The sequence below is a fragment of the Hippopotamus amphibius genome, chromosome 14 (assembly GCF_030028045.1).
Source record: "Hippopotamus amphibius kiboko isolate mHipAmp2 chromosome 14, mHipAmp2.hap2, whole genome shotgun sequence".
Lineage (NCBI taxonomy): Eukaryota > Metazoa > Chordata > Mammalia > Artiodactyla > Hippopotamidae > Hippopotamus > Hippopotamus amphibius.
In genome coordinates, this window is record NC_080199.1 from 10,481,178 (window position 1) to 10,508,578 (window position 27,401).

Sequence of the window (27,401 nt, forward strand, 5' to 3'; positions counted from 1 at the left end):
TAATGGAGCAGAGGGCTGTAAAAGGTTACCTGAAAAACAATCAGTAATCAGACACATACCCTGCATACTATGCGTGCTGTAATTCCTATTCACTGAAGGATGAGGTCAGAATGAAGTTTTCCTGTTAGTCTGGGTCACAAAAGTAATTCAAGATGCATATAAAAATGCTTATTATCGTTCACGTTCTCTAAACCCATTCAACCATTCAGCCCTTTGCTTTCTGATAAGACTGCCAACAACTATGCCAATTAGTGTCAATTGCGATGTTAGATTTTGTAACATTTGCACCTGCCTACCAGTTGGGTTAGTGGGCAGAAAGAAATGACTGACTTATAAGTTTCAGCAACACCAAACCCTAACTCTTTTTGCATTAATATTTGCATGTCTACAAATTCACCAATCAGCTTTTAAATTAAAAAAAAAAAACATATTTTGCATATTAGTTTCTACAGAGAATTTCTTCTTTCACAGGGAGAGAGCAAGTTTAGCCACTATATTGTGAACTGTAACCATAATAATAATTTTTAAAAGCCTGAAGTTTTATAAGTAGGGAAAATCTAATTTATAGGAAACAATAAACTATACATTTACTTCAAAGTTTCACTAATGCTAAATTCATGTATTTCATTTGAACACATGATTAATTTTTAAAAAACCACCTATTCATGGTTTGAATGAGATGTTTCTCATTTTCGAACAAGATTTTTGGTTAAAATTTCTTTTAGAATTTGCAAGCCAAAAATTAAAGTACATATAAAAAAGCAAAGTATTTCTAACATGGAAGAAATCATGAACATCTGGAATTTGATATTAATGATGTATCTTCATACTAATTAATGTGTATATTTCACCTTTACTTTTTAAATTTTAAATGTCCCTAATTTTAAAACATGAAATACTTTTGAAATACCCAGATCAAAATACAGTCGTTAATTTATCCTCAGATCAAAATGCTTCACTTTGGTTTATTATAATTAATAACAACATAGTATTTTTAAAAACTTCACAATTGAAGCTAATTGCATGTAGCTAATGAAAGCTACTGGAAGTAATATAGTGGTTAAAGGCAAAGTGCATTACTAAAGAGAAATAAAAATTGCATGTCAATATCTAAAAGTATGGGAAATGTATATAATGTAGCACGCTCTATCTAGTGTCATTACTTAAATTGCTACTTTTCCTCAACAATCTATTCTCCAGCTCTAGCAAGTAGAATAAATGGTAATTTTACCTGCCAAATTTGGCACAAAAAAGGACAAGCAACTTCATTAACAGAACAATGCTTTCAATATGATTTTTTTTTTTGCTTTTTCCACCCAGTGCCAAGTAGTAGAACAATTCAAATCAAGAAATCTAAGCAAAATTACCTCCTCTTGTTGAAGTTTTACATGCTTGAATAAGCAAATGATGCATACAGAGTGCTAGCAAGAATATCCTCCTGGTACGTTAGTATATTTCTTGCACTGCAGCTTAACTCCAAGCTGGTATGCTAAACTCAACAAAAAAGAAACACCTCTCCACTGAGGTAAAGTTCTCAATGTGTGGTGTGGCGTGGATATATGATAATTTAAAACTCAATAGAATAGATGAAACCTAAAAGACTTGATTTAGATTAAGCTCTGGGTTGCACCATCCATCAGTGTACCTAAACCCATAGGTGGGATGAAACAAACAGACCTTTCTTCAACCTGTGATAAGTTAAACCAATGGAAAATGCCACCCACCACCAGCAACCTTGCCAATCACCACTGCTCTCACACTTCATTGGTGTTTTCAGTAGCTGGCTATAAATAAAATCATAAATTCTTCTAAACCTGGTTTCAAATCTGACCATAAAAGCAATAAGCAACAACAACTGCTCTACTGATCAAGCTGGACCTGTACGATTAAAGAGATATATTTAAGCTAGTTCTCGAGTAGCCATCATTAGGTTTTAAAAGTTAAATATAAGCACTTTTTGTCTAATTGGGTGAACTTGGTAGCTACTCACAAGTTTGTCCATGGCTATTTACAACAGAGGATTGTGCTATGTTTAATCTCCAGCTGGTTTCCTTCCTCTTATTCCGTAAGAAACCACACATTGCAGGTCTAAACACAGTCAGCAGGTTTTATAAAAAGCCAAGTAACAAAGTGAGGCAAGAGCCATAGAAACCCATCATCATGCTGGCATGGCAACAGGGCTGAGAGCAACTGTGTCCACACGAAGAGCACCCAGAGTCATGTGCACTCAATCCTAAAACTTCAAGCAATCACCTTTGTGAGACTTAAACACTGAGTTAGAAACAAGAGGCATGGTTTGTTTTATGATTCTACCTTAGAAATAAAGTGCCTATAAAAAAAAGAAAACAATGTTGAAACAGACTAGAAATTCCAGGTATGGTAATATCCAGATTATAAACAGCTCTTGGTTTTCTTTGCAGCTAAATTTTTGTCACTTGTTTGTAAGAATTAGTCTAAATCAAAGAAAGGGAACATGCACTGAGTGGCTAACATCTAGCAGATATTTTAATAAACATTAAACTCACTGAATCCTCAGAGTAATCCTACAATGGGGATGTTATTAACCACATTTTATAGATGCCAAATGTGAGGTTCAGAGAAGTTAAAATAACTGCTCAAGGTTCTACAGTTAGCAAAGGAGCATATCCAACCCTAGGTCGATCTGATTACCTTAACTGAGCCAGTTTAGATAGTTGTTGGTGAATTCATTTGGCGGGAAAATACAATAACAAAGGTCAATATTTCATTGCAAAGCATGATCACTATAATAATTGGTTTGGTAATTCCATGATGCCAGGAGTTTTCAACAATGGGTAGAGCATCCATGGATAAAAGAAAGGCTTTGAAGGAAGGGCCAGATCCCCCGAAGAGTCTGATCCCGCCAGCCCTGCACCTTACCTGAAAAGGTGCTCCCTAGAGTGGGGGAAGGAGGAACTGCAGACCCTGTGGGCTTTCAAACTACAGCAGGGTCCCAAAGGCAGCAAGAGGAAGGGGGAGGCAACAGCAGTGATTGGCCCCCTGGACAAAATTTCTCACAGTGAACTGCAAGAGGTGAAGATTAACTACTCTTAGGTATTCTGTTGTGGCCTCCAAAAGGGTTTCATAAAGTAAATGAAGAATATAATTCTAAGTACAGAATATTAGAATCTTAGAATGTTGATTGACACAGACAAGCCTCACCAAAGTATATGTGTACATTTTGTTTTTAGTCTTATTTTTTAAACTTTCCATGAATTGTTCACAGGATGGAAAAGAATTGCTTGCAAAGTAAAAGCTAAGAGTTTTTAAAAAGCAAAATGTCTGCATTTAAGGGGGAAGGGAGATGGTTTCTTGAGTACCTACTGCATGCTAGCCAATGTACTAGAGACTTTACATACATTATCTTATTTGATTTTAACAAAACCTTGGAGATTATTATCCCTATTTTATAGTGAGGAAAATAAAGGCTCAGAAAAGATAACTACTGGTTTGACAGTCAGCAGTCTCAGGACTGGTATTTAAACTCAAGTCCATTTGAGTCATCGCCTTTATGTTTTCCTCTGCACCAGCATTTATATAAAATACCATTACCTCAGTGGCTCAGAGAGGTTAAATAACTTTTCCAAAGCTTAAGGGCTGTCTGTCTTCAAAAACTGTTGTTTTAAATATAATGTTACATTATTGTTTCTCTACCACCCCCTTACATTGCCCCAAACTAAACCTTGTTAATAAATGTGGACAGTTAATTTTTTATAACCGAAGATAATGGAGGAAGAATATGATTGCCTGTGTCCCTGTATTCAATGTGACAGATGTTTCTTTTTTATAAGACAAGCCAGTCTGCAGAGTAGAAAATGTGATAACTGTAATATGTTACTTATTAACTTCGAATACTGGAAATAGGGTTCCCTAACAAGTTGTCTTGCAAATTTATATAAAAGGTAATTCACAAATGTTCTGTCCTTTATATTTGAGATTTTCTATTTCTACCAAGATTTTTAGAGCATTTGTAAGAAATAAAAATGCTGTGAAACCATGTAACACTATACTAAAGACAGAACTATTAAAAGAACTCCTGAAGTAAATCACATCCATAAAATTGTTTTAAATTATTGTATTTACACAGACATAACAAAATATTCCTGAGCCACATGTCCATAATTCTCCCAACACTAGGATTTCCACAAAACAGTCACAGTCACAAAACACATATAATCAAGAACAGAGATCAATTCCCAACACTATGTTGGCCCTTTTAATGAAATCTCTTTCCGACTTAATGTGAGCACAGCTCAAAATATTTAAAAAAAAAAAAAAAACTGTTTTTAAGCCTTTGTCTATCTTTTTCTCATATCTTCAATGGTGGAACATGCCTGACCTTTTAGTTTTGGAAACTGGCACAGTTATATAGAACTGAGTCTGGTGAATAAGATGGGAAAGATCAGTTATGGCTTTCACAGGGCGGAAATATAAGCCTGAGATTCTACAGATTCTTGGATGGAATACTGAAACAAGACACCAAAAGAATTTGTGGGATGTACTACTGTGTTTTTTTTAGTGCAATCTGTGGCTCTGGGAAGCTTGAATCATCTACATTAACTTGGTCTTTCCATTAAAAAGAAAGAGGAATAAGAAGTTAAAGAGTATCTTTTAGGATTTTTTTACAAATCAGGATGTTGGAGCGAGAGAAGCTTTTAGAGATGCAGACCTGTGCCCGCGAGTGAACAGCCCCCAAACCCCCTGAAGCATTTCATCCTAAATACAATGAGTGACCAGGATTCTGGGAGAGATCACAACCCCCTGAAATGTAATTAGAATTGTGGGCGTGGGAGATAAAAGCTGCCTTGATGATGAAGCATGCCAAACCCTTAGACACCCTAACTGGAAGAAAGAGCATCATTTTCAGGGTAAATTCAAGTAGCTCTTCTAACAAAATACGAAGGTTTATGGATCATTTTTTAGAAAACTGGTAGTGGGATACATTTTTTAAAATATATAATTTTACTGTAGAGAATCTGTTTTTATTTTTTCAGCATATTTATTGAAAGCATACCATGCACTTATACTGTAGGCAGAGTAAATCAAAATTACAACTACTAGGAATTATGTCAACTCTAGTTAGTTGATTAGCTCTGCTTTTGTGGTTAATATTATAAGCTTCTGAATCAAACAACTGCCCTATTAACATATTCAGTACCAGTTTTCATCTCATATACAGCATTCAAACTTTGGGTTTAGAGAATTTATTTCACAAGTTTATGCCACATTTTTAGTTCACACCTCTCCTAAGCAAAATATGCAAACACACAGCTGCTCTAATAGTCTGACAGAGCAAGATCTATTCCACAGATCTCTGACTTCCACCAATAACCAGCACTGATACAAAAGGACCCTCGTGAAGAAAGCTATGTTTTCTTAATAATAACAGTTGTATAAACATAAGGTCTTCTCAGTTAAAGGGAAACCAACATCAAAAAGCAGTAAAACATAGAACCCTAAACCCTTTTTTCTTTGAAGAAACCCGTTTGAAGCGAGGTGTTTCTAGTTATGGGTGAATGAAATGAGAATTCAGCTGCAACAAACGGACATCCAGTCCTATGAAGGACTAATTAAACCCATCTGAGAAGCTGCATCTAAAACTGCCTCACACATTTCAAAGGAAAGCACCAGTCTGCCTTTTGCGAAGAGATCAAAACCTTCAGTCACAAATGACGCACATGGAGGCTCTACAACAATGTTGTTTTTATGGACTACAAAGCTCCATAAAGGGAATGTTAAGAGTTTACACAATTTCATCACTGAAAAATCAGAGTTAGGGCAGAACATGTTCACTTATCACTATCTGAAATTTCTTTCCAGCTTCCAACTCTAGTTTTGTGGATCTTCTCCAAGACCTCAATAATAAAACGAGAGATGCATCAGAATTTAAAGCGCTTCACATACGTGTTGAAAGGAAGTGGTTAAAAAAAAATTAATACAAGAAATAACCACAGTTGCACAGTTACCTTTTTCTTTCTGATACATAACACCAGGATTTTGATGTTCCGTTAAGATTCCTGAGTAGTTAATAAAAGCCAGCAGAAGGAGGGCAAAACTGAAAAATGTCACTGGTTTCACAAAATATCCCATTTAGCAGCCATTATTTGGGCTATGAAGTGGTAGGAAAAAGTTACATTCAGAATTTGGAATATTATCCCAACAGAATGAATCAGTCTTAGTGTCTATGTCTACCTTACCAAAGCCTTTCAAACTTTCTGTAATTGGTTGTGGGGAGCTCATATAATCATACTGAGGAATCACATTTTTTTAAGTTGTATCATATTTTTTTCTCTTAAGGAACATTATCAGATGTGACAGTAGGCAACAAGCTCCCTAAATACAAGAAATTCAATACTTCAATTTTTTTTCAATATATAATATTATAGAGATAAAACTAACACCATCTGCTTACTTGCTAAACCTAGAGTTTCTTCCCACTGCAGAGAGCTCAATATAAAGGAAGGACCAGCCATCAGGAGACCCAGGGCTTCTGGCTTTGCTCTCCTTAACCAGTGACCAACCTTGGGTGAGGCACTCAGTCCTCCAGGCCTAATGTGTCCTCCACTTTTCCACAAGGAGGTGGCCTGGAGTCAAATTCTTACCACTTCTAAAATTCTGTAATTTTTTTTTCTTCAAACATTAACTCATGAAAATACTAAATAGATTCTGTTTGTAATCCTATGTACAGTTATTCACACCACAGAAATATACTAACTCCCCAGTTCTCTGCTACCTTCTTTGTCCTGAGAAAATTCTGGGCATACTGTAGCAGTTTAGAAAATAAACTCCAACTCAAAGATGTCAGTTCAGAGGAAATTTCATAGCAGAGAAAAAAATTCTTACAACCAAATACCACACTGCTACATTACTGACAGAGAAAAAAAAACTTTTTAAAGAGAAATACATTTTTTTTCTCTAAATACTGGCATTATTATCTATTTTAAAATATTACCTGGAATTGTATACTCAAGAATTCACAATTCAGTAATAGGAATCACCCTCAAATAGGGCTAGATCCTGGTTTTTCAAATGTCAGTTACAGAAAAAGGATATGTACATTTCATTCATATGGGTACCAAATTATAATGCTATAAATGTTAAGAAAGCATAAAAATTAAAGTAGTTTAAGGAAGATCAAACTTAAAGTGCCTTACTAAATTCCAAATAATAAAGCATGATACAGTGTACTAACATATGCGGATGCTATAGCTTTAAAATGTATTCAGCATCAATTATTAATCATTTATAACAAAATTAATGAAATATACAAAATGTATAAACAAGAATAGTTATAAAAGCTATTAGAAGCCTGGGAATATCACTCAATAGAGGTTACAGAATTTAAGTAGGCAGGGTCTTCCCTGGTGGCTTAATGGTTAAGAATCCACCTGCCAATGCAGGGGACATGAGTTCAAGCCCTGGTCTGGGAAGATCCCACATGCCGTGGAGCAACTAAGCCCATGCACCACAACTACTGAGCCTGCACGCTTATGCCCATGAGCCACAACTACTGAGCCCATGAGCCACAGCTACTGAAGCCCATGCACCTAGAGCCCGTGCTCCGAAACAACAGAAGACACCACGATGAGAGACCCGTGCACCGAAACACAGAGTAGCTCCCACTTGCCATAATGAGAGAAAGCCTGCCTGCAGCAATGAAGACCCAACACAGCCATAACTAAGGAAACAAATAAATAAATTTATTTTTAAAAAAAGAATTTAAGTAGGCAGATGACATATCTGAATGGACCAGTTGCCGTCCTGTTACAATAATATGCCATATGAACACTATTTCATTTTTCTCACAGGAAGTCATGACACCTGTAGTTTCCACTGTTGATTAATCTCTTGGTATCATTCAAGGTGCTGATTCTCACCTATGACCAGGTATAATATTAATGTGAGTTTGCTTTAATGGTTCTCTTTTTCTAATAGCACAATAAAAACCAGTTGGCTATGCTCCCGACATTTACCCCCTAAGAGACTGAAACCATGTTCTTCCTGGGAGAGAACAAAAGTCTTTTAAATTTTTTTGTTATTGTTACCTAAAAAAAACAAAAACAAAAACAAAACCCACTTTATGTTAGCATTTTACTTTGTCTTTTACTAAGAGTGAGGAACTCTGAAGTACTCTAAGAATATATTAAACAATCCCTTTTTGTATCCTAAACATTTTTCAGCAATTTTATAAATCTAAATATATTTCAGTTTTTCATTTGTCCTCAAAAATGATTAGATAACAGTCTCTAAAAATGTACTTCACACTGATAAAGTGAGAAAATAACTCTTATCAGAACAAGTGAACCTCTTAAGTTCAAGTGAACTTTACTAACAACTGCATTGAAAATTTAGTGAACTATAAAATTCAAAGAAATATGTTTCAGTGTAAAGATTTTCAAAACTTTCAACCAACATATGCAGTGGATATTTATCCTGCATTTAATCTACTCATAAAAGTGTTTTGTTTCTTCAAAAGCACACTACTGGTATAGTAAGCAACTTTCTTTTTAACAAAAATTAATCTTTGCAACCCAACTGGTATCTTGCAAGGAGGTGGTAAGGGCTGTTCTCCTTCATGTGGACACATAGTAAGGCTGCCATCTCCCATCCCCAACGGAGGGGCACAGTCACATGACCTGCTTTCGCCAATGGGACATGAGCAGAAGGATGCAGCTGAAGCTCTAAGAACCAGTCGTGACCCCCCATGCTCATTCCTTTTCTTTGTCAGGGCGACTAGCAACACGGCAGCCTGAGCCTCCTAGTAAGGATGCGCCCCAGAAGACACACAAATGACATCTAATGTGTACGAAACAAACTTTTGGTGTTTTAAGCCCCTGCAATATTAGTGTGGTTGTTATTTGCAGGATATTCTACCTAATCCCAAATGATACATGAAGCTGTGTTTTGAGTCATGTTACATCAGTAATGTGGGTTTTTCTTCTTTCCACCAAAGTCCTGTGGGAGAGGAAAAAAAAAACAAAAAACTAATGGTATAGTAAGATTCATTTGAATCCGTAACTAATGTCAGTAAGGTTAAATTGATCATTTAGAAAATAATCTTTTAGAGAACATCTGATCTGCTCATTCCTAGCTCTAGTGGCAGATTAAAGCTTGACAATTAAAACTCAGTTTGCAAATCAAAACTTGACTTTTATTGCTAATAACATTTAAAGAACTGAAAAGATTTTTCAGCCTATTTATTGCATAGATGAGTACTATATTTACAAAAGGAATAAAACTGATTTTTTTTTTTTAAGTTCAAACCCAAATTTCCGCACTGTGTTCAAGTTCTAGAGTGTGGGAGACACCACATTCATTGCAAGCAAACTGTTAATGGTAGGCACTCTCCTGTCTCGCTGTAGAAGGCAATCCTCCCTCTCCCTTTTCCTCCCTTTTCCTCCCTCCCTCCCTTCCCCTCCTCCCTTCCCCTCCTCCCATCCCCCTCACTCAACAAATACTTCCTGAGAAGTACAAGGCATAAACAAGACAAGGTCCCCATCCTTATAAAGCTTATACTTTAGTGTGAAGAGATAGAAATTAACCAAGTGGGCAAAGAGATAAAGAAGATATAATTAAAGTTTATGACAAATGCAATGAAGGAATTAAACACTATCATATGATAGCAAGTAACTAAGGAGTCACTTAAGAGACCTCAAATCTGTGCCCGCTTCCTCAGGTAAAAACAACAATGAAGACAAAACAAAACAGTAACCATAACCAAAAACACCTCTCAGCTTCTCCAGAATTAGTAAGAGAATCTGATATCAAACATGAGTTTACTAAAAATATGACACAAATTTATTCATTCATAACAGTGATCAAGATACACAGTCTATTAATTCCAAGCTATCACTTTAAAAACAATTTAGACTTTTCTAAAAATCTGTCAATCAATAGTATTCTCTAGAACATACTTAAACTGCTCTAAGAGATGACTAGAATTAACAAATAACGCAGAATATTATTACTACTTAATAAATGTTGTATCGCTGACTCTACACTTTAAATCTCTCTACTATCGATCCAATTTTTCCCATTGCCACAATAACTGCAGCTGAGGCTGCCAGTACCTCCTACTTGCATTCTGCCTCAGTAGACGCTAAGAGGTCTCCTTCACTCTGCATTCCTCCAAGCTATTCTTCTAATGCAGGCAGAGTGATCCTTCTCACAGGCAACTCTGATCAGTTTTCCAAGGGAAGGCCTCCTCTAGTTCTCCCTGCTCTCCAGATAAATCCGGACCATTTAACATGGCTCACAGATTTCCACATCATCAGGCCACTGCTTACTTCACTCCGGCCTTTTCCTTCACATCTCTCCTCTCACCACCCTCCCTCCCTGCCACCAGGTCCCCTACTTCAAGCTTTCCATGCTGCAGTCACATGTTAATTCTTCCAATTCCTCAGACACATCACACAATCTTTTAGTTCTTTTTATACTTTTTACATATGTTATCAAACTCTGACCCCTCACCTACCCCACCCTCCACCCACCTTCCATAGGACTCAGCTTGGCCTTTATTTCCGTCCTAAGGCCACCCACCGCCACCTCCACATCCAGGCTAGGGCGCCCCCAGGTGTTCTCCACAGTGCCTGCCTCTCCCTGTCATCACTCACTCATCCTTCCACCTGATACAGCCTTTGTCCTTGTCCCCCTCTGCAGATGACAAATTGTACAAGGAGTCAGACATCATCTCTCTTGATTACTGTTGGTTCTCTGGGACCATATCATTTGAGGTACTCAATAAATAGCTTTTAAACTATGTTACAACTACATGATAAATGTACAGTGACTACAAATATATTGCAATTTATCTAATGGTCCAGTCACTCAGCAAAGGCACTTCAACTGTTTGCTTCACTGTTTGTTTTATTTATAAATAAGTTTGAGGGGCCAGTAACATCATGCCAAAATGAATAAAATAACTTTCAATAAATCTCTGTGGTAGAAATTTTACCAGTGGTAGAAATTTTACCAGGCTACTAGACTACTACGGGTTATTTACAAGGGCTTATAAAATTGAACTGAACTCAACCTGAATATCTGGTGTCAACATTGAAAGTTTTATTCCAAATAAAATTCTTCTGTAAGTGGCTGAAAGCAGGTGATAATACTAAAAATCACTTGAAGTCTTAATTATAGTATTTGCCAACCCTAATATGATAACAACTGATACCATTTAGTGATTTTCATTTCCAAAGTAGATGGCTTTTATAACTTATTTTTTTCTTCATTTAGTCACATAACAAGTTACTTGACTCGAGCACAACATGACTGAGTCATTCAAGAGGGTACAGGTGCAACCATGCACCCAATTAGAGAAGCAATTTTCCAGATTACATGCACAGGAGCCTCACCTTTTTAGGAAATGCAGTCCTATGGTTCAAAAGCGCAGTACCAGACCCACTGAACAAGGTGGCATTTAAAAAGTAAACAGATCAAGCTGTGCAAGGTTACTCTTCACATCTGATTTTTCTATGACTTCATTTATCTCACCCCCTCCTATCAGGCATCAAGCTGATTTGGATGAGTTTGCTTTGAAAGGATTTTCTTGGGAGTTCCCTGGTGGTCTAGTGGCAGGGATTTGGCACTTTCACTGCAGTGGCCTGGGTTCAATCCCTGGTCGGGATCCACAAGCCACAGAGCGCAGCCAAAAAAGAAAAAAAAAGAAAGGGTATTCTTTAGCCTGAAGTAAAGAAGTCACATTGGAAAGCAAGTTACTTTTGGACAATCTTCCTGAGACCAGGAGTGAGAATAATTCCATTCCACCAGTGATGTGTCGGGATCCATGAAGTTACTGTGAACTCTGGGACCCTGTACAAAACTTCTGGAACGAGCTCTCACTACCTTTTGCTATTAGCAAAACACACCTGTCTCTAACTCGTCTATGTAGCCATCTCTCTGGGGAGTTCACAGGCCCAAAGGAGGAGAAACGAGAGGCTGTTGCAGGGGTGTCCAAACCTACGCTGACTGAACGTCCTTTCTCTCAGCCACGGTACAGCCCTTTCTTTGCTTTTCCCCTTTCTTCATTCAGATTAGATCAACCTCTTAATAAAGCCTATTAAGGGATCTCCGGCAACTACCTCCAAGCTCAGCAGAGGAGTTTCAGGAATTGCACTTGATACACTTACATGTGTAACACCAGAGCTCTTTATTCAATGAGCTCATCTACTTCCCTAGACGGCCCAGGCACAGCAGAAGTTTCTTGGTAGGTAATTAAAATTCCATTATTTCAACAGTCCCATGTCGTCCAGACCCTTCCAATGCAAAGTTTTGAAACCTCTTTTTTTGGGGGGGAGTGGGTATTCGGTAATACACATACAGAGCTCAAAATACAAAAAGTACTAATGGGACATCTAGCATAAGCTAAGGCGTGTATGCTTCTTACTTCTATCCTGGGGTCAGCCACCCAGCTCCCAATTCAAAGGCAACCACAGTTATTAGTTTCTTGTGGCTCCTTCCAAAGATTCTGTATACAAATAACAAGCATAAATACATACATTCTTTTTTACACAAATAAAAGTACACTGCTTCTGTCAATATGAGAATGAGGCAAAACTTAGCCGCACTCGGGCTGTAGAATTTATAGAAGTTTTAACATAGCCCGAGTGCGGATAATTTTTGTGTGTATATCAGCACATACAGAACATTCAGATCTTTTTTTAAAGAATTTTATTGAGACATAATTTGGCATACAAGAAACTGCATATATTTAAAGTATACAATTTGGTATTTTTTTTCTTATTAGTTATGTATATATGGCAATCCCAAACTCCCAATTCATCCCACCCCAACCCCCTCTGCCCTCTGCTTTCCCCTCTTGGTGTCCATATGTTTGTTCTCTACATCTGTGTCTCTATTTCTCCCTTGCAAACCAGATGATCTATACCATTTTTCTAGATTCCGCATGTATGCATTAATATACGATATTTGTTTTTCTCTTTCTGACTTACTTCACCCTGTATGACAATCTCTAGGTCCATCCATGTCTCTACAAATGACCCAACTTCATTCCTTTTTATGGCTGAGTAATTTTTTAATGGCTATACGGTAGTTCAATAATATGGATGTCCTATACTTATTTAATTATCCCTATTTGACAGGCATTTCAGCTGTCTCCAGTCTTCTGCTGTTACAAACAATACTGCCATGAACATACGTGTATATCTCCTACATGTGAACATATCCTATAGTATAAATTCACTGTCAAATTGCTCCCTATGGAGGCTTTTATCAATTTATATACCTACCAATAACATATGTGGGCCTATTTTCCTACAACCTAATAAAATTAGAAATTATCAAATTTTTCATCTTTGTCAAAATGTAGGTGGAAAATGGTATTTTAACTTACATTTCTCTGTGTGGTTTAGCACATTTTGTCATTGTGCAGGAGCCATTTATATTTCCTTTGCAACAAACCACCTTTGAACACTTTTTATCTGGGTGGTTAGTCTTTTTTCATGTTGATTTGCAAGAGTTCTTTATATATTAAGAACATTGCCCTTTTGTCACTAAAATGAGCTACAAACTTTCCCTCTGGCCTGTTGGCTTCTGTGTTGCCTTTACTTATGATGGTTTTTATATTTTTAGCAGAAAATTTTTAACTTCTTTTAGCACTGACTTATTTTCTCAGTAATTTTTCTCTCAAACGGAAAAGTAATTTCATCAAGAAAACAAATGTTTTTACCAAAATAAAAGAATTCCATGTTTATACAATACTATGTGTTTCCATTTTAAAAATCCATTAACAGAAAATGTTTCCTCACATAGGATAACACTTTTTGCTGCTTTGTCTAGGACACTTTTATAAACTGGGGGGGGGGGGGAAGGTCTAAGTGAAAAAAATGACCTAATGAGAGAAGGCATTTACATGATCATAACACTGAATTAACATCACAAGAAAAAAAATGAAAAAAAATTTAAGTACAAAATATTGCATGACTTCAAAAACTTGATTCAATTTTCTATAATTTATCACATACTAGAAGTAAATTTTCTAAATAGTATTACAGTCCTTTATTATAAGCCCTTAACAGTATCAAGGTATTCATTTAAAAATTGCAACTAAAAAATGTTCTTTTTCTGTCTGCCTACTGTGCACTTAAGCCATAGATAAATTTTTAATAAGAAGCCTAGCAGTAGATATAAATGTAATAGTTACCTGACTTCATTTGCTGTTGTCCTTATTACGTTACAAGAGTCTATTCTAAAAACTGACTATAAAGGCAAAGGGAAAGATACAATAATGTTTTTTTTTCCTAAGACGGGTATTTGAAAATTATTTCTTTAAAAGAACAACCATGATTCTTATTACCACGTCCCTATACAAATTCCAGTAACTACATGATTTAGCATTACTCTCTACAAATGGGATAAAAGAAACAGATTATGACATAAAATGTAGGTATAAACTCTACTGAAGATACAGTTAAGATTCTTTTCATTAATATTTGAAAACATAAAGAAAATGTTAATTTGTGCACAAGATTATTTCTTGGTATATGCTAAGTTCATTCAATTCAATTCTTCACCTTTATGAAAATGTTACGTAAAAATACTTAAATAGCTCTACTTAAAACCACAATTTCAAAGCGTTCTCCAAATATCAAAACAAACTGGTGGAATGTTTTCTCAGTCAAGAAATCTAGAACAAAATGCATGGTGGAAGAACAAATGGGAAAGTGTTGGCTATATTAGAGAAAGAGAAACCTCAAACAATGCGTATATAATTATTTCTTATTATGCATCCATATGTAATTGTTATTTTTTATTCTTATGTTCATCACCATATTCTTTCTTTGAGAAGAAAAATACAGGGTGATATGACTACTACAAAACATTTCCCTCCCTCCACCACAGGCATCTCAAGTTCAGACAATTTTACATCAACCAAAACGAACATTATTGAAACAAAATAAAAGCACAAAATCTTTCAGACACAAAAATCTTATCTATTTCAAACCTTGTATGGCTCTAAAACATTATTGCTTACTTGCATAAGACTAAAATCACTACTACAAATCAATATGGTGAATTTTAGCATAATCTGAAAAATATGTTAACATCTACAAAAGGCAATAATATATCAAAAATGCTTTCTGACAATTACTCTTAGCCAGTATCTCTAACTGTGTACTTGGTAAAATTGTACATTGTGTATGTAATATTGTGTGATTTATTCATGTCCTTGCGATGCCTTCCATGCCTCCTTTAATGGTATGATTTGAGCCTCAATGTTCAACAATCACAAAGAAAATTCCTTTTATCATGTGACAAAACTATTCTGGCTAGAAGTAAGTGTATTATTCCTTATATTAAAACAAAGTTTTATCCACAGTCTAACAGAGCTAATTTTCCGTGTCAGTGCTACTATTTCTCAGAATTTTCTCTAGCAAAACTACTTTGTAAAGTTAAATACAGAGAGGTACTAGTTCACAGGCCCTGAGATCATACTGACCTGGGTTTAATCTTAGATTACACACTCCCAAGCTGTGTGACTTCAGCTACCTTACTTAGTATTTCTGAACCTCAGTTTCAACTCTTCTGTAACCTAGGGCTAATAACATCTACATTTCAGTTTACCACTAGCTCATTTAGAACAAGGTATGTAAAGTGTTTATCACCTTGTTTGAGACAAGGCACATACTCAATAGAACAGATCAGAGTAATCAGTTGCTTCATGAAAATACCTTTGAAGAGGCTAAAATAAGTATCAAAACCAATAATACAACTAGAACAAGACAGGGAAATTCCTTTCTCACTCTACTATTTCTGGAAAATAAATAATAAACACTCCCATAATAAAAAATTAAAATTATCTATAAAAGACGTCTCCGATTTTTCAACAAGCTTTGCTCTCCCATGCCACCATGTCCAATGTTTCTCCTCACCACCTTTTACTATGATTTAGAGACAAGTCCTGGCTTATGTATAAACCGTGTTCTAAATGGTAATTCATTAGTCATCTCTGCCAAGGAGAACATCTTCATGTTCCCCTCCATCTTTCCTTTCCCCCAGGCAGCTGAGTCCGTCCGTCCGTCCGTCCGTCCGTCCTTCCTTCCTTTCTTATGGATTTAATTAGTTGAAGGCATCTCCATTAAAGCATTTATCGCTGTATTTTAATCACTTTCGAGTCTCCTTTACCATCAGAAGTAGAGATTGTTTACATGGATATCTCTAAGGGAAACTGCCATTAATTCATCTCCCCGCCCCTCAACACAATACCATGTTCATGTCTGCAAATTTTCACTGCTTCCTTGGGATGCATTTCAAGAAGTAGAATTAGTAGACTGAAGAATATCAATGTTATCTAATTATTCTGCAGAAAGGGTAAACAAATATATACTCCTATTAAATTTGTCTTTTAGTTGCTGACATCTAGCCTGACAACTATTATTTGGAAAAATTATTATTTGAAATATTATTTGAAAGGTAAACTATATCCACCACAGTAACAAGGATATAAATAAGTCTAAAAATACTTACTTAAACATTCATGATAAAATACTCATGATAGAACTGAGTCAAAGTTCTGGATAACCCAGATGTTTAACCATTTGAGGAAACACCAGATTGTTTTCCACAGTGGTTGCACCATTTTACACTCCAAACAACAGTGTGTGAGGGTTCCAATTTCTCTACATCTTCAACAAAATGTGTAATTATTTGCCTTTCTTATCACAGGCACTCTAGTGGGTATGAGGTGGTATCTCATTGTCGTTCTGATTTGCATCTCCCTGATGACTAATGATGCTGAAACACCTGTGTGCTTGCTTATTGGCAACTAGGGATTTTCTTTCAGAAATGTCTGTTTAGGTTCTTTGCCCATTTTTATATTGGGTTGTCTTTATTATTAAGTTTTAAGTGTTCTTTATGTATTTTAAACACAAGTGCTTTACTGGATATATGATTTCCAAATATTTTTTCCCATTCTGTGGTTTGTCTTTTCAATTTCTGGTTCGTATGCTTTGGAGCAAAGTTTTAAATTTTGACAAAGATCAACTTATCTATTTGTTTTCTTTTATTGCTTATGCTTTCAGCGTCAACTCTAAGAAACCAATGCCGTGTGCAAGGCCATGAAGATGTGCCCCGACATTTTCTTCAAAGAGTTTTATTGCTTTATCTCTTATATTTACATCTTTTATCCATTTTGGGTTAATTTTGTTATATTAACTCAACATGAGGTAGGGACCCAAATTCATTCTTCTACATATGGATACCCAATTGTTCCAGCGCTGTATGTTGAAAAGATTATTTTTCCCCACCGAATTATTGTGGCAACTTTGTCAAAAATCGCTTGACCATACATTTATGGATTTGCTTCTATTCTATTCTATTCTATTCTATTCTATTCTATTCTATTCTATTCATTTCTTAATTCTGTTCTCTTGATCTGTATGTTTCCTTATGCAAATAGTACACTGTCCAGATTTCCAGACAATTCTGTAATAAATTTTGAAAGGAGGAACTAAGTTCTCCAATTTTGTTCTTTTTTTCAAGATTATTTTGGCTATTCTGGGTTCCTTAAATTTCTATTTGAATGTTAATAGCATCAGCTTGTCAATTTCTGACGAAAATAAAGCTTGGATTCTGATGGGAATTATATTCAATCTGTAGACCAATTTGGGATGTACTGCCATCTGAACAATATTTAGTCATTTAATTCATGAATATGAAATATTCTCTACTTATTTGGATCTTAATTTTTTTCAACAGTTTGTAGTTTTCACAATATAGGTTTTGTACTTCTTTCGTTAAATTTATTCCCAAGTATTTTACTCTCTTGATGCTCTTGTTAATGAAATGGTTTTCATAATTTTATTTTTGGAGTGTTCATTGAAAGTGAGTAGAAATACAACTGATTTTTATACATTTATTTGGTATCCTGTACCCTTGCTAAACTTATTATTTGTAGTAGTTTCTTAATGAGTTTTGTAGAATTTCTGACATAAACAACATATAATATGCAAATAGAGATTTTTAAATAACATTTAGAAAATATAGTTGGTTTGCTACCATTCCACAAGTGAGTCTTTGCCATTTAACTTTTAATATAAACTTTATCAATGCAAAACTTACTTGAATTGGAAAGAATGAAACGATTGTGAATGTAATTTAAAATTGTAGCAAAGTTTTATGCCTATGAAAAAGTTAGGTTTTTGACCTTTCTATAAGGAGAAAAAAAAATCTCATTTAGGAAAATAAACTGAAAGAGTTTTTAAAAAACCAAAGCACTGAGCTTCCCTGTGGTTCAGTGGTTAAGAATCTGCCTGCCAATGCAGAGGACACAGGTTCAATTCCTGGCCCAGGAAGATTCCACATGCTATGGAGCAACTAAGCCCATGGCCCATAACTACTGAGCCTGTACTCTAGAGCCCATGAACCACAACTAATGAGCCCATGTGCCACAACTACTGAAGCCCACACACCTACAGCCTGTGCTCCACAACGAGAAGCTACCCTGCTGCAATGAGAAGCCTGCGCACCACAACGAAGAGCAGCCCCCTCTCACCGCAACTAGAGAAAGCCCGCATGCAGCAATGAAGACTCAGCGCAGCTAATAAATAAATAAATAAATTTAAAACAAACAAACAGAAAACCCAAAGTATTATTTTCCTTGACCTTAATAGTAAGTGTTACTTTGGATCATTTAGATTTTTCTTTATAACTATTCGCACAAAAATTACACTGATATGCCAAAATTCAATAGTGTAAGGATTCTGATTATCCTTAAGAGGCAGTTTACAAGGTCCACAGAAAAGCATCTATCAGTGGCTCACGGTCACAAAGAATATCTAATTCAATATCTAGGATCATATATAACTTTGTTCTAGTTTATTAGTAGTTAACATAAAATACTGGACAAAACAGTTTTTTCAGTGCATGTACAGTGCTCATTTTTTCATCCTTGGGAAGGTCAAATTCCTAGGCTAATTCTCTTCACATCAAGATACTCTGGGGGCGGGGGGTGAAGGGGAAACTGAGACGAAGCGAGAGAGTAGCACAGACATATATATACTACCAACTGTAAAATAGATAGTCAGCGGGAAGTTGTATAACAAAGGGAGTCCAACTCGAGGATGGAAGATGCCTTAGAGGACTGCGGCGGGGAGGGTGGGGGGGACTCGAGGGGGGGGGAGTCAAGGAAGGGAGGGAATACAGGGATATGTGTAAAAACACAGATGACTGAACTTGGTGTACCCCCCAAAAAATTAAATTAAATTAAAAAAAAAAAAAAGATACTCTGATATTTTTCTTCAAAGTGAACTGTCTTCAACATGAATTTGGGGGCCTCCTAGGTGTCACAGGGTTAGGAATCTGCCTGCCAATGCAGGGGACATGGGTTCAATCCCTGCTCCAGGAAGACCCCATATGCCGTGGAGAAACTAAGCCTGTGTGCCACAACTATTGAGCCTGCGCTTTAGAGACCGTGAGCCACAGCTACTGAAGCCCACGCACCTAGAACCCGTGCTCCGCAACAAGAGAAGCCAGGGCAATGAGGAGTCCGCTCACCACAACGAAGAGCAGTGCCCGCCCCCCCCAGCCCCGCTCACCACAACTAGAGAAAGCCCACGTGCAGCAACGAAGACCCAACAGAGCCAATAAATACAGAAATAAATAATAAATATATTTATTAAAAATATATGAATTTGGTTGATCACCTTTAAGATAAACAAATTAATCTTTTCTTTTATCATGAACTATTTTGACCAGTTTTGTGTTACGTAGAATAAAAGAGAAGTGAGAAACATCTTGGGAATCCAGAAGGGAATCATGAAAATACTATAAATAGAAATCAATATGTTTTTTACATTTATGAGTTTACCATCTTAATAAACTAAGTAATATTTCAACTTTGTATATACCCTGTTTTATACTTAATTCTGCCACATATTCTGACACTTATATTCAGAATCAGAATAAAAACCTAAAACACATAAAATACTTTATCTTCTACTGCTTCTTCACTGCTTTTTTTTTTAGAACTTTATTAAGATCTAATTGACATACAATAAAAAGCCTATATTTAAAGTGCACAATTTGATTTTTTTTCTTATTAGTAACGTATAGATGGCAACCCCAATCTCCCAGTTCATCCCACCCCAACCCAGCCCCTGCCCCCACCCCACTGTCCCCACCTGGTGTCCATATGTTTGTTCTCTACATCTGTGTCTCTATTTCTGCCTTGCAAACCAGTTGAACTGTACCATTTTTCTAGATTCCACATATATACGTTAATATACGATATTTGTTTTTCTCTTTCTGACTCACTTCACTCTGTATGACAGTCTCTAGGTCCATTCATGTCTCTACAAATGCCCCAACTTCGTTCCTTTTTACAGCTGAGTAGTATTACATTGTATATATGTACCACATCTTCTTTATCCATTCATCTGTTGATGGACATTTAGGTGGCTTCCATGTCATGGCTATTGTAAATAGTGCTGCAATCAACACTGGGTGCATGAGTCTTTTTGAATTAGGGTGTTCTCTGGGTATATGCCCAGTAATGGGATTGCTGGGTCATGTGGCAATTCTATTTTTAGTTTTTCAGGGAACCTCCATACTGTTCTCCATAGTGGCTGTATCAATTTACATTCCCACCAATAGTGCAAGAGCGTTCCCTTTTCTCCACACCCTCTCCGGCATTTACTGTTTATAGATTTTCTGATGATGCCCATTTTAACCGGTGGGAGGTGATACCTCATTGTTGTTTTGATTTACATTTCTCTTAAGAATTGGTGATGTTGAGCAGCTTTTCATGTGCCTCTTGGCCATCTGTATGTCTTCTTTGGAGAAATGCCTATTTAGGTCTTCTGCCCATTTTTTGATTGGGTTGTTTGTTTTTTTAATATTGAGCTGCATGACTGTTTATATATTTTGGAGATTAATCCTTTGTTAATTTGTTTGCAAATATTTTCTCCCATTCTGAGGGTTGTCTTTTCATCTTGCTTATAGCTTCCTTGGCTGTGCAAAAGCTCTTAAGTTTTATTAGGTCCCACTTATTTATTTTTGTTTTTATTTTCATTACTCTAGGAAGTGGGTTCACTGCTTTCTTTATTTCCTCAAGTCTTCATTCTCCCTACTTTAAAATTTTTCACTAAAATACTAATTTGCATTGATTTGTATCAAATTTGTAATGAATACTGACAAGATGTGTCATAATTTTCTTCATTTTAAAGGCTAAATAATATTTCATTTTATGTATATAACATATTTTGTTTATACATTCACTTGTCACTGGACCCTTGGGTTGCTTCTACCTCTTGGCTATTGTGAATAAAACTGCTCAACTTGACTGTGTAAATATCTCTTCAAGACCCTGCTTTCAATTTTTTTGGATAAACACCTAGCAGGGGAATTGCTGGATCATATGATAGTTCTACTTTTAATTTTTTGAAGAATCACAATACTGTTTTTCCAAAGCAGCTACATCAAGAGTGCACAAGGGTTCCAATTTCTCTCATCCTCACCAACACATTATTTTCTGGAGTTTTTTTGTTGTTTTGGGTTTTTTTTTTTTACAGTAGCCATCCTAACTGCTGTGAGTTGTTGCCAATTGTGGTTTTGATTTGTGTTTCCTTAATGGTTACAGATGGTGAGCATCTTTTCATGTGCTTATTGGTCATCTGTATATCTTCTTTGGAGAAATGTCTATTCAAGTCCTTTGCCCATTTTTAAATCAGGTTGTTTCTTCTGCTGTTGAGTTCTTTATATATTCTGAATAATTTGCAAATATTTAACATATATGTAAATATCTTCTCCAATTCCATGGATTGCCTTTTCACTCGTTGACTCTGATGCACAAAAGTTTTAAATTTTGATGTAGTCTAACTTATCTATTTTTATTTTGTTGCCTATGCTTTCGATGTCACACCCAAGAAATTATTATCAAATCCAATGTCATGAGGCTTTTCCCCTGTTTTCTTCTAAGAGTTTCATAGCTTTAGCTTTTACATTCAGGTCTTTAATACATTTTGTGTTAATTCTGCATAAGGTATAAGTTAAGGGTCAAACTTCATTCTTCTGCATGTGGATATCCAAATTCTCCTAGTACTATTTGTTGAAAAGACTGTCCTTTCCTTAAGAAACGGTCTTGGCACTCCTGTCAAAAATCACTTGATTATATATCTATCCAAGGGTTTACTTCTGGGCTCTCAATTCTATTCTGTTGGTCTATGTGTCAATCTTACTGGTGTACCACACTATTTTGATTATTGTAATTTTGTAATAAATTTGAAATCAGGAAGTGTGAGCTCTCCAACTTTGTTCTTCTTCTTCAAAATTGTTTTAACTATTTCGGGTCCCTTGAGATTCCATATGAATTTTTGGATTTTTTTTTTCTATTTTTGCAAAAAATCAGTTGGGATTTTGACAGGGATGACACTGAATCTGTAGACTGCTCTGCGTAATATTGATATTATAGCAACATTAACTCTTGCAGTCCGTGAACGTGAGATGGCTTTCCATTTATTTGTGTCCTCCTTAATTTCTTTCAGCAACGTTTTGTAGTTTCCACTGTATAAGTCTTTGTCCTCTATTTTTAAGTTTATTCCTAAGTATCTTATTCTTTTTGATGCTATTGTAAATGGAATTGTTTTTGCTTTGTGTATTTTTAAATCTTACATAAATGGCATCAAGTATATTTTCTTCACAACTGTCTTTTTCACTATTTTTATGGTACATGAAATATTTCACTATTATTATGGCACACTGAAAGTGTAACACCACGTACAAGAAAGACACATGGTACCTTCAGGATAGTTGTCACCTCTGGGGAGGAAGAGGCAGACTGCGATGATGTAAAGAAGAGATTTAGCTGTATCTGTGAATATTCTTCTTTTTTTAATAGAAGACCTATATAGCAGATTTGTACATTTGCTATATTTTCCTCATTTGAAACATCTTATAATTTAAAAGAAATTTTTAATAAAAGAACTTTAGTAAACATGAACACATTGCTGTGAGGTAAACAAATATGTACTACTTCTTGGGTCATTAACCTAGACTGTTACCTCTAGGCTGACTAATTTTCTGTTGATGTGGCAGAAGATAATCTAGAAAAACAAGCAAATGGTCACAGCTCTCCCCTCTGAGACCCTAAAAGCAGGAGTTCTGCCCTATTAAAATCTTAATACCAGTGGGGAAAGCCAGGGTGGGGGAGGAGGGTCAGGGGTTGGGTGGGGGATGAATTGGGAGACTGGGATTGCCATATATACATTACTAATAAGAAAAAAATATCAAAGTGTACACTTTAAATATATACAGCTTATTATATGTCAATTATATATCAATAAAAGTTCCTAAAAAAAATCTTAATACCAAAGGAAGCCTTTACTTACTTCACACTATTCAACTTGTCTCCTTTCATAATACTGATGTCAAATGAAGCTCAGTCCAAATACAGTTAGGAAAAAGGGATATACTATCAGGAATACTCCATTTTTATTAGGTTTGATGCTCCTGATAGTAGCTAAGCCAAGACATACGGGAAATAGTTTTTGATACTATATATCAAGGTGGATATTTTCCAGGGAAATTCTTAATGCATTAATTTTGATGTGTTTTTTAAATAGTCCTACTTTCTTCATGAGCTAAAAAGTAAAACGGGGTAATTCTACAGGAAAAATTCAAAAGATACTACTTGAGCTGTCAAGCCAATGGTCTCTAGCTTTCCGACATGGAATCTGAAACAAGCACAAAGAAATAACAGCTCTAAAAAGTAATCTGGGCAGTTTTCTTATTAAGGCAAGGCACTGCTTAGAAAAACATTCTATCAGAGTATCAGATTAAAAATAACATTTCAGTGGTGACTCAGTATAGAACTGAAAATTATGCTAAAGTCTACATTTTTGTAAAGTTAACCTTCCCCCAGCAAAATGCTACACTATAATATTTTTTACTATTCAATACATGTAATTTGTTACTCAACCTGATGTACAGTTAAGTGTCCACTTACACAGCTATTTTTTAAATAATCATATAGAAAGAAGGAACACAAAGAATTACATAAATTCATCACAAACTATATCATAAGACTACTGTTTAACTCCATCATAGTTTTCATCTTAAGACAATTGAGTGAAATATCTTTTAGTAACAAATGCTTTAGCAATTTTGGCATATAGAATGAATCACAAAATTTAAAGACAACCAAGGAGACCACCCTTAATTCAGAAATCAATCTCAGATACTTGTGATTCTATCACATAAGAATGTCACCTTCTCCAGTGTAACAGCCTCACACTTGTCTAGCACACAATAGGCATGTAATAAGTATTTGTTGAATAAATGAATTCTCATTAATACTTGACACAGTATTTTCCACCTGGGATCAAAAATCTGCCATATATCTCAAGACTCTCCAGGTGTTGTTTCAATGAAATAATATTATTTTGATTTTCATATCCTGTTTAAATCTTTTAATGAACCAACAAAATGACATCTCAATGCAATTTATCCATGAGAAGAGAAATGTAGGTTAATATTCATTATACTAACTTATACAGTATATATAATCAACATAAAAGATTCATTATACTAACTACATAACTATAGAGCAGCTTCTGTGGGTTCATGATGAAAGTAAAAAAGGACCCAAGTTAAAACTAACTCTTGGGAATTCCCTGGGGGTCCAGTGGTTAGGACTCAGCACTTTCACTGCTGGGGCCCAGGTTCAATCCCTGCAGGGAACTAATATCCTGCAAACCGTGCAGCCAAAATCAATCAATCAATCAATCAATCAATCACGGTATTTTTCTGGCAATCTTAAATCACAGAATTTAAATATGTCATTTATACCACAGTATAAACATTTAAGTCTTACTGCAATTCTGTTCAGTTTAGACCAAACTTAAACTAAAGCAGTTCTGTCATGGACACTATCGAAGGGATTTACGTTCTTCTAAATGAAAGGAATGTCACTGTAAGGTAAATTTAGCCCAAAGAATGTCTTACAACATGAAATCTCAAGAAAATGTTATATATATATGTATATATATATACATATATATATGTAGTTACTAGTTATAAAAGAAACAGCTATCAGACATTTGGAATTATCATTAAAGATGCTCTTCTCTATAACAAAGGCAAAAGTATTATTCTCAATAACAAAAGAAAAATGAATCAGGTATCGGGAAGTGGGTTTAGGATGTGGCTAAGTCTGGGGATACATTTCCTCATTAATATAAGAGACAAAAATTTCCATTTACATTCAGCTTCCTAAAGAAGATGAAACAGATACATAGCTATGTTGTAGATTCAAAAGATGAGACTCATGGAATGTGTTAAAATTGTTTTAAATATTCATAGGTAATTTCAAGATTATCAAAAATAAAAAAATAAAACTCACAGAGAATGTTGGCCCACTGTTGGATGCTATGACAGTATGAACTTCATCATGCAATTTTACTGAGAGCTCCCAGTTGGCCACTTGTGGTTTTACAAGAGGCACTCTGAAGTAGAAAGAAAAGAAAAAGAGTTAATAATTTTATATTATTCTCTCTGAGTAAGCTGATTTTCCTTTGACATTAAGTATGCGAGTAAAACTGCCAAACGCTGTATTTCAGAACATTTTATTTCAAAAGGTTCTATCCTTGGAAAAAAGCTTTAAAATATAAACTAGAGAGATAAAACACACACACACACACACACACACACACAAACTCCAAAGAAAGCAGCAGTCATTCTGGGATTTGTGGTACCATCACCTCATCTATGAATTTGAGTTGCTTAATTTTGACAGTCCTTCAAAAATGAACCTTCTTTAAGCAATATTAATTTCTTTTCAATATTTGGTTACTGTTTCATATCCTGTTTAAATCTTTTAATGAACCAACAAAATGACATCTCAACGCAATTTAGCCATGAGCAGAGAATTTTTTTAGAGAGAGAGAGAAAATTTTAATGATGAAATTAACCAATCTGACTTAACACATGAAGAATGATGCTCTCAACAATTACAAAATACCCAGATAAACTCCTGTGGTTGAAGACTGTTTTTAAAACCTTACAATGTTAATCTTTTGTTTTTTCCAGGTTGAGTTATAATTCGTATGCAAAAAACTGAACGTGTTTACAATAAGATGAGTTTGGACACATGTATTCACTCATGCTATCTCACCACAATCAAGGTAATAAGCATATTCATCATCTCCAAAGGTCTCCCTGTGTCCATTTGTTTTGTTACTGTTTCTTGTTTGTCTGGATGAGAAAACAACATGAGTGATGCTAGTCTTAACACACAGCTCTTTTCTTGTGAATGAGCAACATTATGGGCTCCAGAAACACTGGGACAAGCAGCCACAGACAAAATATATTTTTGGGATACAAATATTTCTCCCAATTTTTTAAACTAAAAAAACTTTAATGATTTCTGAATTAACCTAATTTAAGTGTGGCATATTTACATTATTCATAGCTGTGAAGTCATATTGACTAAGCACTAAACTCTGGCTTAAGTCTTAGTTCTGAAAAAAATGTTGCAGGCTACATTTTAATTTAACACCTCCCTGAATTTCAAAGGCTTCTCTGAATAGTCAATAAAAAAAAAGTCATAGTCACCAAAACTATGATTAGAATCAAATCACCTCCAGGCACGATGTCTAATAGAGGATGGCTAATAATTTAGGCAGATATTTGTACTCGGCATACTGCTTCCTGAATTATTTTCTGAAGATGAAAAAAATGTTATAAATACTACACAGATGAAAATTAAAGAAAAATTTAAAAAATGCATCAACAAAGCAAGAATAACACACACTGCAGGCCTGGAAGATTCTTTATCGGCAACTTGAAGAGGACTGTTCCAGATGCAGAGCTTCATGAACAAGAGCTTGAAAGAAAAACAGGGGTGCACGCCGTGTGCCAAAAAAAAAAAAAAAAACAGGGGAGCACAGAGGAGGGAGGAGGGAAGGGAGCATGTGGGGTGGAGAGGAGGGAAGGGATGAGGTGGCTCTGGGACCCAGCCTGGCCTCTGTTGGCATCTTTTCCACAGGGCATTTGTCTGCTTATGTGTGTCTCCCCTACTGGCCTGTGAGCAAGCTCCTAAAAGCCGAAGATGGTGCCTTATTTTGTATCCCCAAACCCCAGCCCAGGCTGGGAGAAAGGGCTGAGGGGGAAAGTGGGAAAGAATCAGAGGAGCACCCACTAGATGCCAAGCCCCTCAAGGAGACACGTGTCTCCCCAGGAACACAGCGTGAGCAACTGAAGGAGAGCAAGCCTCGAGCTCCCAGGCTACCCCGGCGGCCTGGGACAACGTGGGTGACCTCACTGCCCTCACCTGGTTCACCTTCGATGAGGTTAACACCCCGTCCTCTCGGGAGTACGGCGAGGACAGAAACAACCTCACGGCCAGATTACTGTGCAGCCTGGCTTTCTGG

General features: G+C 35.8%; 1 protein-coding gene across 3 annotated transcripts in view; it reads right to left on the reverse strand.

Moving 5' to 3' along the window:
• PCCA (propionyl-CoA carboxylase subunit alpha) overlaps positions 1-27,401 on the reverse strand; it is a 383,508-nt gene that overhangs the window by 102,863 nt on the left and 253,244 nt on the right. For all 3 annotated transcript variants that reach the window (XR_009049065.1, XM_057707846.1, XM_057707845.1), the window contains one exon: positions 25,373-25,475. Coding sequence is in view for 2 of the 3 variants with exons in the window: in XM_057707846.1 (XP_057563829.1) it covers positions 25,373-25,475 (103 nt within the window). In the remaining variant the exon portion in view is untranslated. The remainder of the gene's footprint in view (positions 1-25,372; positions 25,476-27,401) is intronic.